The 14,744-nt window shown below is 51.2% G+C and overlaps 2 protein-coding genes across 3 annotated transcripts in view; one reads left to right on the top strand and one right to left on the bottom strand.

Annotated features, from left to right (window-relative positions):
- The first annotated feature begins 115 nt into the window (after positions 1 to 115).
- On the top strand, positions 116 to 7,607 carry msto1 (misato mitochondrial distribution and morphology regulator 1). Of its 2 annotated transcripts, none has more exons than XM_083680707.1 (15): positions 116 to 248; positions 564 to 736; positions 1,465 to 1,594; positions 1,877 to 1,946; positions 2,222 to 2,297; positions 2,448 to 2,499; positions 3,630 to 3,780; positions 4,009 to 4,123; positions 4,384 to 4,509; positions 4,815 to 4,967; positions 5,275 to 5,406; positions 5,657 to 5,841; positions 6,298 to 6,402; positions 6,577 to 6,689; positions 7,226 to 7,607. In XM_083680707.1, the coding sequence occupies exons 2-15, from the start codon at positions 656 to 658 to the stop codon at positions 7,471 to 7,473; spliced, it is 1,737 nt and encodes a 578-aa protein (XP_083536833.1). In that variant the 5' UTR covers positions 116 to 248; positions 564 to 655; the 3' UTR covers positions 7,474 to 7,607. The 2 variants fall into 2 exon arrangements, with proteins under 2 accessions (XP_083536833.1, XP_083536832.1); XM_083680706.1 differs by having other exon boundaries at positions 4,375 to 4,509.
- A 150-nt stretch (positions 7,608 to 7,757) lies between these two features.
- Positions 7,758 to 14,744, bottom strand: part of tpm3 (tropomyosin 3) — a 12,830-nt gene continuing 5,843 nt past the window's right edge. Inside the window, exons 6-8 of the mRNA XM_083680708.1 lie at positions 10,798 to 10,860; positions 10,521 to 10,590; positions 7,758 to 8,519 (exon numbers count right to left, since the gene is read on the bottom strand). Coding sequence (XP_083536834.1) covers positions 8,437 to 8,519; positions 10,521 to 10,590; positions 10,798 to 10,860 — 216 coding nt within the window. The 3' untranslated portion in view covers positions 7,758 to 8,436. The remainder of the gene's footprint in view (positions 8,520 to 10,520; positions 10,591 to 10,797; positions 10,861 to 14,744) is intronic.

The raw sequence follows: 14,744 nt of genomic DNA, 5'->3' as shown, positions 1-14,744 counted from the left end.
GAAACGCTTCAAAAAACACTTTCTCAATAAGATCTGGTCTGGTGGAGGTGATCTGGTCTGGTGGAGGTGATCTGATCTGGAGGAGGTGATCTGGTCTGGAGGAGGTGATCTGGTCTGGAGGAGGTGATCTGATCTGGAGGAGGTGATCTGGTCTGGAGGAGGTGATCTGGTCTGGAGGAGGTGGAGGGAGACTCCGGTGGTTCCACAGGTTTCGTCAAACCTCACATCACGTGATAGCTCCGCCCAGGGTGACGTCTCCGTCGTTGTCATGTACACATATATTTAGTCGTGATTGTTAATAATAATAATAATAATAATAATAATAATAATAATAATAATAATAATAATAATAATAATAATAATAATAATAATAATAATAAAAGCTGGAAATAATAATGAATTAATTGTCTAACTCAGAGGAGGGGGCGGGGCCGTGCCTGGTAGCCAATCAGAACGCTGTGTGCTGCACGTGTAGGGCTCTGCGGCACGCTGCAACCAAACTAGCAGCTTCTAGACGTACGTTCTTGTTCAGCCAATCACATTTCTACATGTGGTTTTATCAGCCAATAGCGGCTGCGGTGGGCTGCCTTCGGGCGGGAGCGGCGGTAGCAGGAATAAACCGTGGCTGCTGAGGAGGAGGAGGAGGAGGAGAAAGATGAGCCACAGCAGGGAGATCGTCTCTCTGCAGATCGGACATTATTCCAACTTTGTCGGGACTCACTGGTGGAACCTGCAGGTCAGTCCACTAACGTTAACTAACCCTAACCCTAACCCTAACCTAACCCTAACCCTAACCCTAACCCTAACCTAACCCAACCCTAACCCTGCAGGTTGGTCCACTAACGCTGACCAGCTAGCATCGAGATGTTTCACTGTACAACTGCAGGACAGACACACACACACACACACACACACACACACACACACACACACACACACACACACACACACACACACACACACACAGAGGGGGTCCCCGTCCCGGACCTCAGTCTGTGTTGTGATGAAGGATCAGGTGAGTTCTTCATTCATGTTCTCCTTCCAGGACTGAGAACCGTCTGTTCTCTTCTTAGAAACTCTAAGCAGCAAATCAAAAGACAGTTGAATAATAAACCCATTATAACCAATTTGATGGTTTATTACATTAAAGAAGTTGTGCAGCGGGCTCGGCCTGCTGTTAGGATATAGTCACAGTTCTGTTAATGTCTCTCCAGGACGTCCTTCAGCTTGAACATTTATTGTCTTCTACAAAAAACTGATATTGAATGAATCAGTGTCATCAGCCGAGGTTCTCATGGATCATCCTGACCTCGTGGGAGGAAACTTCCTGCTTTTCCATGTGGAGGCTGTAGAAGACGCCACACGTGAGGCTCCAGTCAACACGCAACATCTGATTATGTCACAGTAACATTTCCCCTCCTCTCTCCCCCCCCCCCTCCCTCTCCCCTCTCCCTCCCTCCCCAGGATGCATCTCTGTCCTATGACCCAGGCTCGGCTGTCAGTGAGCTGCACAGTGATGTTCTGTTCAGGGAGGGTCAGACACTGGGCGGCCATGTGACCTACACCCCCCGCCTCATCGCCATGGACCTCAAAGGTAACCTCCACATAGCGGGGGAGGCTGGGGGAGGTAGAACACCAGGGGAGGCTGGGGGAGGTAGGAATCAGAGGATGGGCTCATTGTAATGAAAGGAATACAATTCCTTATTCCATTCCATGCATTGCAATGAGTCCATCCTCCGATTCCTGCCAGCCTGGATACACAACCTTTCAACATGGTTCCCCTGTGACCTTCAGACTGGACCCTGGAGGTTGACCCCCCCACGACCTCCTTCCAGAAGCAGTCAGGTTGTTAAATGCTCTCTGCCTCCTCCTCCAGGCAGCCTCCACACTCTCAGACAGGAAGGAAGTCTCTATGACACAGAGAAGCAGACCTCCACCTTCACATGGTACGTATGCATGGACCAGGGGAGGCTGGGGGAGGTAGAACACGGGGGGAGGCTGGGGGAGGTAGAACACCGGGGGAGGCTGGTGGAGGTAGAACACCGGGGGAGGCTGGGGGAGGTAGAACACCGGGGGAGGCTGGGGGAGGTAGAACACCAGGGGAGGCAGAACACCAGGGGAGGCTGGTGGAGGTAGAAATAATCGGAGAACAGGCTCCTTGTAGCCTCCCCTGGTGTGTGTGTGTGTGTGTGTGTTTCTGAAGCTAGTCTGTGTGTGACAGGGAGGGAGATGTTGTGATGCACAGAGAGAGTCCTCCACCAAGCAACTCCTTCCTCAGAGACCTGAACAGGCTGGACGTGAGTCCCTACACCCTACACCCTACACACTACGCACTTTTGCATTTCACTGTATACTTGTATGAACGTGACAAATAAAGAATCTTGAATCACACACTACTACCCAGAAGGGGGAGGTGTATTGTGAGTGACACTTCTCTCTCTCTCCAGAAGGGGGAGGTGTTGAGCGAGGCTGGCTGTGACTCACTGCCTCAGGGCTCAGGTAAGGACAGGAAGTCTAGACTTCACTCTGGTTTTAATCTTCTCTTCTTTTTCTTGTAAAACGGCTTTGGGTCTTAGAAAAGACCTTTCATAGTAATGTTCCCAAGGGATTATCTGTAACATTGTTGAAACGTTATTTTACCAACATGTTAGTAGAACATATGTTCAGAAACGACCGCTCCATGTTGCCCCTGGATACCTCCTATCTATATTTATGTATATGTATATATCTATATGTATATACACTCACTGAGCACTTTATTAGAACCCTATACTAATACTGGGTAATACTCCCTTTATAACAACACTATACTGATACTGGGTAGGGCCTTCCTTTATAAGGAACACTATACTAATACTGGGTAGGGCCTCCTGTTGCTCTCTAAACAGCCTCAATTCTTCATGGCATTGATTCCACAAGATGTTAGAAACATTCCTTTGAGATTCTGGTCCATGATGACATGATTGCATCACGCAATTCCTGCAGATTTTTCAGGTGCACTTTAAGCTGTGAATCTCCCGTTCTACCACATCCCAAAGGTGTTCTATTGGATTCAGATCCGGTGACTGGGAACGCCACTGAAGAACACTGAACTCATTGTCATGTTTATGAAACCAGTTTGACTTTAGCTTTGTGACATGGTGCATTATCATGCTGGAAGGAGCCATTAGAAGATGGGTCAACTGTGGTCATGAAGGGATGCACATGGTCAGCAACAATACTCAAATAGGCTGTGGCATTCAAGAGATGATTGATTGGTATTAACGGGCCCAAAGTGTGCCAAGAACACATTCCCCACACCATTCCACCACCTCCACCATGAGAAGGTGTTCAGGTGTTCCTCCACCATGAGAAGGTGTCCAGGTGTTCCTCCACCATGAGAAGGTGTACAGGTGTTCCTCCACCATGAAAAGGTCTCCAGGTGTTCCTCCACCATGAGAAGGTGTCCAGGTGTTCCTCCACCATGAGAAGGTGTCCAGGTGTTCCTCCACCATGAGAAGGTGTTCAGGTGTTCCTCCACCATGAGAAGGTGTTCAGGTGTTCCTCCACCATGAGAAGGTGTACAGGTGTTCCTGATAAAGTGCTCGGTGAGTGTATATATGTATATATATCTGTGCTGTCCTGTGCAGGGTCCGTTGCCGTGGAGACGGTGAACAGCCTTCTGGAGCGGGCTCAGAGAGGCTATGGTCTGGAGGCCAGCGTCAGGGTCTGGTCGGACTTCCTCAGGATCCACCTGCACCCCCGCACCGTGTCTGTCATCCACCAGTACAACCACAATGGGTAACACACACACACACCCACACACACACACGCCCACACACACACATCCTCTGACCAGGACAACCAGGAGGTTGAGTTCTTCCTGGATGTGATGGCTAGATTGGGGCTGATTGATTGGCCACCGGTGGAGGGAGAAATGAGGAATGGCATCAAACATGCAGTCTTTCTAACTGTTTACTGTGTCTGTCTCTCCCCCCTCCCCCTCACTCCCCCCCTCCCTCCCCCCAGGGAGGCCCATCGTCTGGAGGGGTTTGGCCAGGGGGAGAATGTCCTGCAGGGCTCAGTGCTGGAGGAGCTGGAGGACAGACTGCACTTCTTCATCGAGGAGTGTGACTATCTCCAGGTAACAACATTATCGTCGTCGTCATCATCATCATCATCACACCTTCTCCCATGTTTCTACCAGTAGAGAGTGATTACCTCCAGGTAACATCTCCAGATTAAGATCATATCACCAACCTGCTCCTGGACAGACAGAATGGAGTCATTTCTGTCTGTTTTGAAAGTCTGACTGAAATGTAATTGTTGTTGTTGTTGTTGTGACTTCTGACATCACCAATTACAACAGTTCTCCCCCCCCCCCCCCCCCCCCAGGGGTTCCAGGTGATGTGTGACCTGGCTGATGGGTTCTCAGGTCTGGGCTCCAAGGTGACGGAGCTTCTGCAGGACACCTACGGGGGGCGGGGCATCATCACATGGGGGCTGGCACCTGTCAATCACCCAGACTCTGTGAGTGATTTTCACAAAAACGCCTTTTGTCCAAAGTGTTTTTGGTGGTTGTGTCCGTATGCAACCCTCCAACAGGGGTTACTCTGGGAGATTCCACATTCAGAATATTACAGATAGACATGTCTGGATATAGAAATTCATAAAGGCATTCTAGAATTCCCTCTCCTACTTCTAAATGCTCAACACACAATACTTTTTATTGTTTTATAAGTTCTGGAATGTTGTTCCTGGTTTTGCCTCCTGGGTTGTACAGAGATGGTACAGTCCTGGTTGTCATGGTGACTGAGGTGTGTTTCTGTCTCCAGACGCCGGTGAAGGAGGTGTACCACCTGTTGAACTACGCCCTAGGGACCGTTACCATGGCCAATCACAGCTCTCTGTTCTGCCCTCTGACCCTGAGGGGCGGGCTAGGCCTCCGCCCCTCCGCCCCGCCCTCCTTCCCCCATCTCCACTATGACGTGAGTCACATGACACCTGGACCTGACCTCTGACCCACACTATGACCTCTTACTGGACCTGACCTCTGACCCACACTATGACCTCTTACTGGACCTGACCTCTGACCCACACTATGACCTCTTACTGGACCTGACCTCTGACCCACACTATGACCTCTTACTGGACCTGACCTCTGATTAATACTCCATCAGCCTTCACTGGTGCACCTAGAGCTTGACGTCATTTAACTCCCTCCCTCTCTCCCTTCCTCCCCTCCCTCCCTCCCCCCCTCTCTCCCTCCCTCCCCCCCTCCCTCCCTCCCCCCAGCCCACCCTGTGGTACCACTCCAGTGCGGTGTTGGCTCTGGCCCTGGACTCCCTATCTGTCCCCTACAGGCTGAGGCACCACAGCGCCCCCCTCTGGCAGGTGGCCGACTCACTCGCCGTGTCTGGCAGGAAGGTACCGTAATACCCCTAGTAGCACTGTTCAAAACTCCCATTGGATTATGTCTCATCGTGTCTATTAGATGTATTACAGTTAAGATGGCTGACTTTGCTTACTTTCTGGCCCTTTTCTTGCTCATGCTGGCTCAGAGTTCAGTCGCTTCGCAAGCACACTGATTCCACCTCCTCCTCAGTGTCTACTACACAGGCTGCAGTTTGGGACCTGAAGTGTGTGTGTGTGTGTGTGTGTGTGTGTGTGTGGTCAGGTGGTGGCTGCCTATGGAGCCGTTCCCTTTCCCATGATGCACGGCGCCTCTCTCCCCGACGCCCTGAGTGACTGTGCTGACCAGTTACCATGGAGACCCCTATCAGCGTGCCCGGAGGCGGGCGATGGCCGCTGCTTCGGCCAATCGGTGACGCTGAAGGGTCTGGACGACAGCAGCCGAGCCAGGTGAGCCAACCTCGCCCATGTGGGGTCACCTGAGAAAGTCAACCTGACCTCTATGATTTGATAAATAACACACAAACATTTGTATTTGTTATGAAGATAAACAGCGTCTGTGTGTGTGTGCTGCCTGTAGTCTTTACTGCAGTGTTGTGGGATGAAATCCAACCAATCAGAGCGTCTTCGCTGATTAGAATCCACTCTGAGGTCATTATGATGTGTTGGCGTCGCCTGCCACCGGGTCACGGGGTCACGGGGTCAATGTGGGGTGGAGAGACAGTGAGGTTTGGAACCCCTGATGTAGATTTGTTGATGTTCATCAGTGTTGAAACACTGAATCATCACCAAGACGTCACGTGGATCTCAGACCGCTGCGGGCAGAAGAGGTGGGGAGACGTTGCTCTGATGTTGGACAACGTTGTGTTGATGTTGTGTGTGTGTGTGTGTGTGTGTGTGTGTCAGCTCTCTGAGCCCCTGGACCCAGCCTCCCTCCCCCCTCCACAGCCTCCACCGTGGGGAAGACGTCCTGGCCACTTACATCAACACACACTACCCTGGGAGTCCACTGTGAGTCTCACACACACACACACTGCAACTCCTCTCTTTTTGATTTCAGTCACATTAAATCCTCATCATGAGTGTGAATGCAGGACATTCCACACTGTTTTATTGAGTTAACCTGGATTCTGGAACTAGTTTTGTTCAGAGGTTAGAGGTCATTCATCTCCTCCTCCCCTGCAGGGCGGTCCAGCTGGTCTCCTCCCCCAGCAGGCTGACTCCGCCCTTCCCTCAGATGTTCAGCCAATCCCTGGGCCCGCAGGGCTTACTGCAGAGTCAGGCCCTGCCCCCTGGTGGTGAGTATATATTAACTTCCTTCCATTTACATTTATGACATTTAGCAGACGTCTTTATCCAAAGCGACTAACAACAAATCCATTTGTTTAAGTAAGTGAATCATCAGTCATCATAAGATAAAGTCATCAATGCTCAGACCAGGGTTAGGTTTAGGGCCATAGGTTTAGGGCCAATGCTTTTTTAACAGGAGATAAACTTGTACAAGGGGGGAATGGGGGTGAAGAGGTCTCTAGGGTTAGGGTTAGTACAGGGGGGTAGTAGGGGTGAAGAGGTCTTTAGGAGGGACTGTTAAGATGTAGCCTGAAGAGATGGGTTGTCAATCTACACCTTTCTGTCTTCTACATCTCTCTAGGAAGGAAGGAAGGAAGGTCAGAGAGAGACTTTTTTCCAAATGTTTGGTAGTTTTAATGGTTTTCTTGAGTAGCCGTGTCGTTTTGGGGCTGAAACTGCTTCCCCCCCCCAACTGTGTCCTCCCCCCAGTCCTCCCCAGCGCTGGTCTCTGTATTATCTAACCCTCTCTCCCTCCCCCCTCCAGCGCCCCCCCCCCCAGTGTCCTCCCTGCCGGTGCTGACGTCCCTCCAGTCCTCCCCAGCGCTGGCTCCGTGGCTGGCGGACCTTCACGGGACGGCCCAGGCTCTGGACCCCCGCCGCGTCGCCCCCAGCTTCCTGTCCCACATGGAAATGGAGGACCTGGCGGACGCGCTGGAACAGCTACGCTGCCTGGCCGCCTGTTACCGTGACAACAGCAGAGGGGCGGGCTCCTCCTCAGAGGACGACGACTGATTGGTTGATCGGCTGGAGAGTCTGGTTCTGTCTGGACGGACCCGGGACACACCGTCACCTGCATGGATGAGCTCCTATTGACGGAGTGTCAGCCCATCCCTGTTGTATCCAGATCTCCAGACATTGCTGTGGGCGCCGGGGGCGTCAAGGCCAGGACAGCTCCCCTGGTGGCCGTGACCTGCTCCTTCTCGTGGACACGCCTCTTTTACTGCTGCTCTTCCCACCTGACCTAACGCTCAGGCGTCTCACCTGTTACCACGGAGACAAACCGACAACACACCTGGCCGTAGAAACCGGTCTTTATTCTTTTAAAAGAGTCATCAGGAACAACAAGACAAGAACAACATGATTACAGATTCCAGTTTAAACATTGTGTTTGTAGTCCTTTAAGTGTTGTAGTTCTCCCATCCCATTGATCGACTACTCCCATTGGCCCAACAACATTCAAAATGGCAGTGCTATTGCTTGTGATTAAACATGTGACACCACAACTGACCAACATCCCTCCTCCTCTCGTGTTCTACTGAAAACTCATTGGAGGAGAAGATCTAGGTTCCTCCCCTTAGATCCTCTCCTGCAATGCTTGTGGAGGACAGAGTTGAGGACCTGAGGAGTTGTGTTCCTGACAGTTGAGAAGCCTGAAACCATAAAGCACTCCTCATCTCAGACGTTGGTCGGCCCAGGAGGGAACGTATCAGCAGAGTGACAGCGAAACATCATCATGCACATAAAAAAACAAATACATAACTCTTGAATAACAAATGAATAACATAATAAACCTTGGCCATCTTTAATGAAGACCATTCACTGTAGTTTTGGTCCCAAAGCGTGTTAGTATGACAGGAGAGAAGTTGTGTCGGGAACAGAGGTCTGGATCTGGGGGGGGGGGGGTGAGGGGGGGGGGTGAGGGGAGGGGTGAGGGGAGGCAGGGCTTTAGGACGGGGGGGGGTCTCTCTGGGGAGTTCAGAAGCTGTTGAGCTCAGTCAGGGTCTGGTCCAGGGTGGTGTGCAGATCCACATTCTCTTTCTTGGCACTAACCAGCAAGTCTGGAGGAGGGGGGGAAGAGGGGGGGTCAGTTTAAACAATGTTGTTTTCATTCAGATTGGTTTCACCATTTAGAAATTACAATATTGCATTCAAGCTGAGAATCTCTACTTTGACCGTAGAGTAATTGTTTGATTTCAAATCCAAACTGTTAAAAGAAGATTAAACGCTTGCTTTCCTGGTTCTAAAACGGAGGACCCTGTATTGTTAACAGAATAAACATGGATGACTGATTGTATGATCTGAAGGCTCTGCTGAGCTCTGGTCTAGGCTGGGGGAACACTGCATCAAGACACCAACACAGACATGGACATTAGATTACCTGGGCATGGAGGACAGGAGGAGGAAGAGGAGGAAAGGTTTTCGTTGAAGAAACGAGGACAGCCTGGTCTCAGCGAGGTTAGGCAGCATTAGGCTTTAACTCGGAGTGGTTCAAGAAACGCTACGAGATCTATGAGACTGTCGGTATATTTTAAACCTCCCGTTTTGGGCTCGAAATGGAGTGATAGCCTATAGGTGTATAATACCTCATATCGATCACTCACTCACCCCGCATGACGTGAAATTGTCAGCTGTCACTTGTATAGTCTCCGTGCCCATGGCGTGTGTGGCGCGTAGACGCGTCCCTGAGATAGGCGGTGGAGGTCGAACAATCGGCTGAACATCTCCACACATCCTGTTGCCTCAGTCTGAGGTCAGAGGAAGTCGTCATGGCATTCCCAAATAAAAGCAGTTTTGACAAACCTGCCGGCTGCGCCCGCCCGCGCCTGCCTGCCGCCTCAACGCCCCCACGTAACCCCTAACGAGCGTCACGCCTCACCAGCTACACTGTATTATGTTTGGAATCTGAATGTACATTTCTGATGTGTTTCATGTTTGTAAAGCAGGACTCCTCTAAAGAGAGACGGTGGTCTCATTAGGACCAGGGTCATCTGAGAACACAGTCCAGAGAGTCCAGGCTTGAGCACAGAGCAGACACTGACCCACAGACACTGACCCACAGACACCACAACAACCACGGACTACTGTCCACTGGAGAAGGAAAGAAGGAGGGAGGAACAAAGAGAGGGAGGAAGAGAGAGGGAGGAAGAGAGAGGGATGGCAGTCAACAGATGAGCGAGTAAAAAGAAAGAAAGGACAAGAAAACAGAAGTACAATAAAAGGAAAACAATTTAACAAACTAAAGGAATGAGAGAAGATGGACAGAGGAGAGCTGGAAGGGGGAGGGAGGGAGAGAGAACCTTGTGTCTGAGATGGACACGTTGGGGAGGTGAAGCTGAACTCTTGAAACCACCACAGGAGAGAACTACTGACGTGATGATGTCACTCCAGACCTGCAGCAGACATGTGACTCCGTCAGATCAGTCCGGCTGGGGCGGCGGGCGGCATTTTAGGTTTTTGTGAATGGATCAAATCCACCACCGGAGGTTGCAGTGGATGGAGAAGAGTCACACCACTCAAATAAAGGTGCAATTAGAGATGTTTCCATCAAACTAATTCCGTTAATCTGGTGTTTTAACATGTTAGTGTTAATCTGGTGTTATGTGGTTTCGTTACCTGCCGGATGATGCAAAAGGATTTTTAAATGATGTTCCTTGAAGTCTGTTACAACACAACCTCACCTCAACACACACACACACACACACACACACACACACACACACACACACACACACACACACACACACACACACACACACACACACACACACACAGGCTGTATTTACATGGAGGTCATGTGGTTGAGGGCGTGGTCCAGCTCCTGAGTTTGTGAGAGTAAAGCTCTTGTGTACGTCAGACAGGCCAGAGACGCCAGGAAGAGAGGGAGGAAGAGGAGGAGACAGAGAGAGAGAAGATCAGGAGGTGGAGAGAAAATGACAGGAGCTGGAGGGAGAGTAAGGATTTATGCCCAAATAATAGAATGTTTATGGTAAAATAGGATTGATCTGGCAGATTCCTTTCTATTGGGAGCTGCTAGAGGAACCTGAGAGACCAGAACCTACCTTCCAGATCATCGATGGTCTTCTCCAGCTTGGCCACGGACCTCTCAGCAAACTCAGCACGTGTCTCAGCCTAAGAACATCAACATGATTAAACCAACCAACACAACCATAAACATGATTAAACCAACCAACACAAACATGATTAAACCAACCAACACAAACATGATTAAACCAACCAACACAACGACTCACTGAGCCAGAAGAACTAGACCAACACCTCTGGAGTCAGGGGTGGCTGCCGGAGGTAGAAATTACCCTTAACATCTGATCCACTCACCTCTTTCAGTTTGTCAGTCAGGATCTTAATCTGCTCCTCATACTTGTCCTCCTTCTGGGAGTACTGCAGCAGGAGAGACACAACTGTTATACTGCTGTAGACCCCCCCCCCCCCCACACACACACACACACACACACACACACCGACAGACAGACAGACAGACACACACAGACTAGGGGAGGCTTGTTTGATACCACGCATTACAAGGAGCCCGTCCTCCGATGTCTACCTCCACTGATACACTGAACATGCATCTGCCAGTGAACACCAGGAACACCACTCAGAGGAAGACCTTCTCCTATGGATCACCTCCATGTCTGGTTGGTCCAATCATCTGGCTCTCAGCTGCTTCCTCAGTAGATCACAGTTAACCCGATCCACTGCTTTCAGGATCATTCCAGACTGCTTCATCAGACATTTTGTTTGGACGATCGATCTTTGTGAAATTTGGCAAATTACACAAATGACCCAGGGTCACCAGGGTTACTAGAGTTACCAGGGTTACTAGAGTTACAAGGGTTACCAGGGTCACCAGGGTTACTAGAGTTACCAGGGTTACTAGCGTTACCAGGGTTACCAGGGTCACCATGGTTACCAGGGTTACCAGGGTCACCAGGGTTAGTGAGTCCCCTCCTCTACTCCCTGTACACCCGCGACTGCGTGGCCACTCATGGCTCCAACTCTGTGATCAAATTCGCTGATGACACCACAGTGATTGGCCTGATCACAGACGGCGATGAGACAGCCTACAGGAGAGAGGTCGACTGCCTGGCCCAGTACAGCCAGGAGAACAACCTCTCTCTCAACACCGACAAGACCAAGGAGCTGGTGGTGGACTTCAGGAAGAAAGGCCGGGAACAGGACCCTATCACCATCAACGGGTCCGCAGTAGAGAGGGTCAACAGTTTCAAGTTCCTTGGCATCCATATTTCCGACGGCCTCACCTGAGACGAGCACACCAATCAGGTGGTGAAAAAGGCACAGCAGCGCCTCTTCCACCTCAGGCGGCTGAGGAAGGTTGGCATGGGGCCCAAGATCCTGCAGACCTTCTACAGGGGCACTACAGAGAGCATCCTGACGGGATGCATCACTGCCTGGCACGGCAACTGCACCGCCCTCAACCGCAAGGCACTGCAGAAGGTGGTGCGGACAGCTGAGCGCATCAGTGGATGTGAGTTTCCCTCCATCCAGGACATATACAACAAACGATGTGTCAGCAAAGCCCGGAGGATCATCAGAGACCCCAGCCACCCCAACCACAGCCTGTTTGAACTGCTGCCGTCCAAAAGACGGAGCCTCCTCCGGAGGCTCAGGGCCAAAACTCAGAGACTCTCCAACAGCTACTTCCCCCAGGCCATCAGGCTCATGAACAAGCCTACCCCGAACCCATGACTTTACCCCCAGCATTCCCACAGAATGGACTCTACCAGCACACCCACAGAATGGACTCTACCAGCACACCTACAGAATGGACTCTACCAGCACACCCACAGAATGGACTCTACCAGCACACCCACAGAATGGACTCTACCAGCACACCCACAGAATGGACTCTACCAGCACTCCCACAGAATGGACTCTACCAGCACACCCACAGAATGGACTCTACCAGCACACCCACAGAATGGACTCTACCAGCACTCCTACAGAATGGACTCTACCAGCACACCTACAGAATGGACTCTACCAGCACTCCCACAGAATGGACTCTACCAGCACACCCACAGAATGGACTCTACCAGCACACCTACAGAATGGACTCTACCAGTACACCCACAGAATGGACTCTACCAGCAGTCACTTTAACAACACCTCTTACACCAACGGCTCAGTGCAATAATAATGACATTCCACTGACCCACTTCACTTTTTTACTGCACTATTTATACTGCAATTGTGTCATGTCTACTGTCTTGTGTCCCCAACAATCGTCACTGTCCAACCATCTCACTCATCTGTACTATGTCACTTATTGTGTTGTCCTTATTTCATTGCACTACTGCGTATTTGTATTATTTGTATTATTTGTATTATTTGTATTGGATGCTGCATTGTCAAGGAACCAAGCCCAAGAATTTTACTCCCTGCACTCGTGTATGAGACATAACAAATAAACTTGAAACTTGAAACTTGTTACTAGAGTTCCCAGGGTCACCAGATGGAGATAAGAGTACCAGTCATGTGACCAAGCCTTCAGCTCAGTCCCCCATGCAGACAGTCACCAGGTCAGCTGCTCAACGCAGAGACCAGATGTTATGACAGACACGAGACTTCACACATCTGCTCGTCTCTAGAAGACATTCCCTCAACACAGTATAGGGGCTGTTTGTCCATGCAGGCCTTTCGTCCAATCATAAATGAAGACATTTAATGACCTCAATGGCTCATCAAGTGTGACCTTTCTAAAAGTGACACCCTAGCGCTGGAAAGGTCACTGTGGTGATGATGGATCTCTGGGGTGGGTTCTACAGATTGTTCAACCCGACCAATAACCAGAGGGCACCGGCCTGAGGCATCTGGGGAACCTCCAGGGGAGGCTTGTGTGAAAATCGGGCATGTGTGTGTTTGAACCGGTCCTCCGATTTCTACCTCCTCCAGCCTCCCCTGCAGGTCATGGAGTGCAGCCAACCTGCAGTGTTCAAGGCTGAATGTCTCTGAAGCAGCAGACACACATGCACACACACGCACGCGCACACACACGCACACACGCACTATGCTGGTACATAGTCAGGTGAATACACCCCCCCCCCCCCTGCCTCCAGACTCTAGGTTATTGGTGACATTTTTCAGCGCCTCCTCCAGTTCAGCACATCTACTGGGTTTGGGGCGGCTGCCATTTAGAGTTCAGATAGAGAGAGAGAGAGACAGAGACACACAGAGAGAGAGAGACAGAGACACAGAGAGAGAGAGAGAGGAGGGTGAGGAGGAGGGCAGGAAAGGTGGAGCAGCGGAGAGAGGAAGGAAGAGGGAACAGTTGCAGTGAGAAAATGTTGACAGCAAGGTTGTGGGGGGGGGCAAAGAGAAACTGCAGGGAATAGGAGCCCAGTCGAGATGGTAAACTTTGGAACCCAGTCGAGATGGTAAACTCTCTCCTCAAGTTCAAACACCCCACCCCCATCCTCCCCCCCCCCCCCCATCCTCTCCCCCCCCCCCCCAAAGCTCAGCTCTGAAAGACTCAGTCAGGGTCTCATGCAGGGTTGAACAGACACTGACCCACCGTCACACAGGGACATCTACACTAGGACTTACAGTAAGGACATGCAGAACAGGAAGTTGTTCTCTCATCGACCGAAGCGCTAAAACCTAAGCGGTCATGTGACCTCTGCTGTCCTCTGATGTTTCAGGAGAAAAACACCATTTTCTCCTTCCTTCATAGAAACCAGAGGACAGGCTCATTGATACCGTTCCTCATTCCATTCCATGCATTACAATGAGCCTGTCCTCCTATTTCTACCTCCACCAGCCTCCCCTGGTGTTCTACCTCCCCCAGTCTCCCCTGGTGTTCTACCTCCCCCAGCCTCCCCTGGTGTTCTACCTTCCCCAGCCTCCCCTGGTGTTCTACCTCCCCCAGCCTCCCCTGGTGTTCTACCCCCCCCGCCTCCCCTGGTGTTCTACCTCCCCCAGCCTCCCCTGGTGTTCTACCTCTCCCAGCCTCCCCTGGTGTTCTACCTCCCCCAGCCTCCCCTGGTGTTCTACCTCCCCCAGCCTCCCCTGGTGTTCTACCCCCCCCGCCTCCCCTGGTGTTCTACCTCCCCTGGTGTTCTACCTCCCCCAGCCTCCACTGGTGTTCTACCTCCCCTGGTGTTCTACCTCCCCCAGCCTCCCCTGGTGTTCTACCTCCCCCAGCCTCCCCTGGTGTTCTACCCCCTCCGCCTCCCCTGGTGTTCTACCTCCCCTGGTGTTCTACCTCCCCCAGCCTCCCCTGGTGTTCTACCTCCCCTAGCCTC

The sequence above is a fragment of the Argentina silus genome, assembly GCF_951799395.1.
Source record: "Argentina silus genome assembly, chromosome: 11".
NCBI lineage: Eukaryota > Metazoa > Chordata > Actinopteri > Argentiniformes > Argentinidae > Argentina > Argentina silus.
Note: the sequence above shows the minus strand (reverse complement) of the source record. Positions and strands in the feature narration are given on the sequence as shown.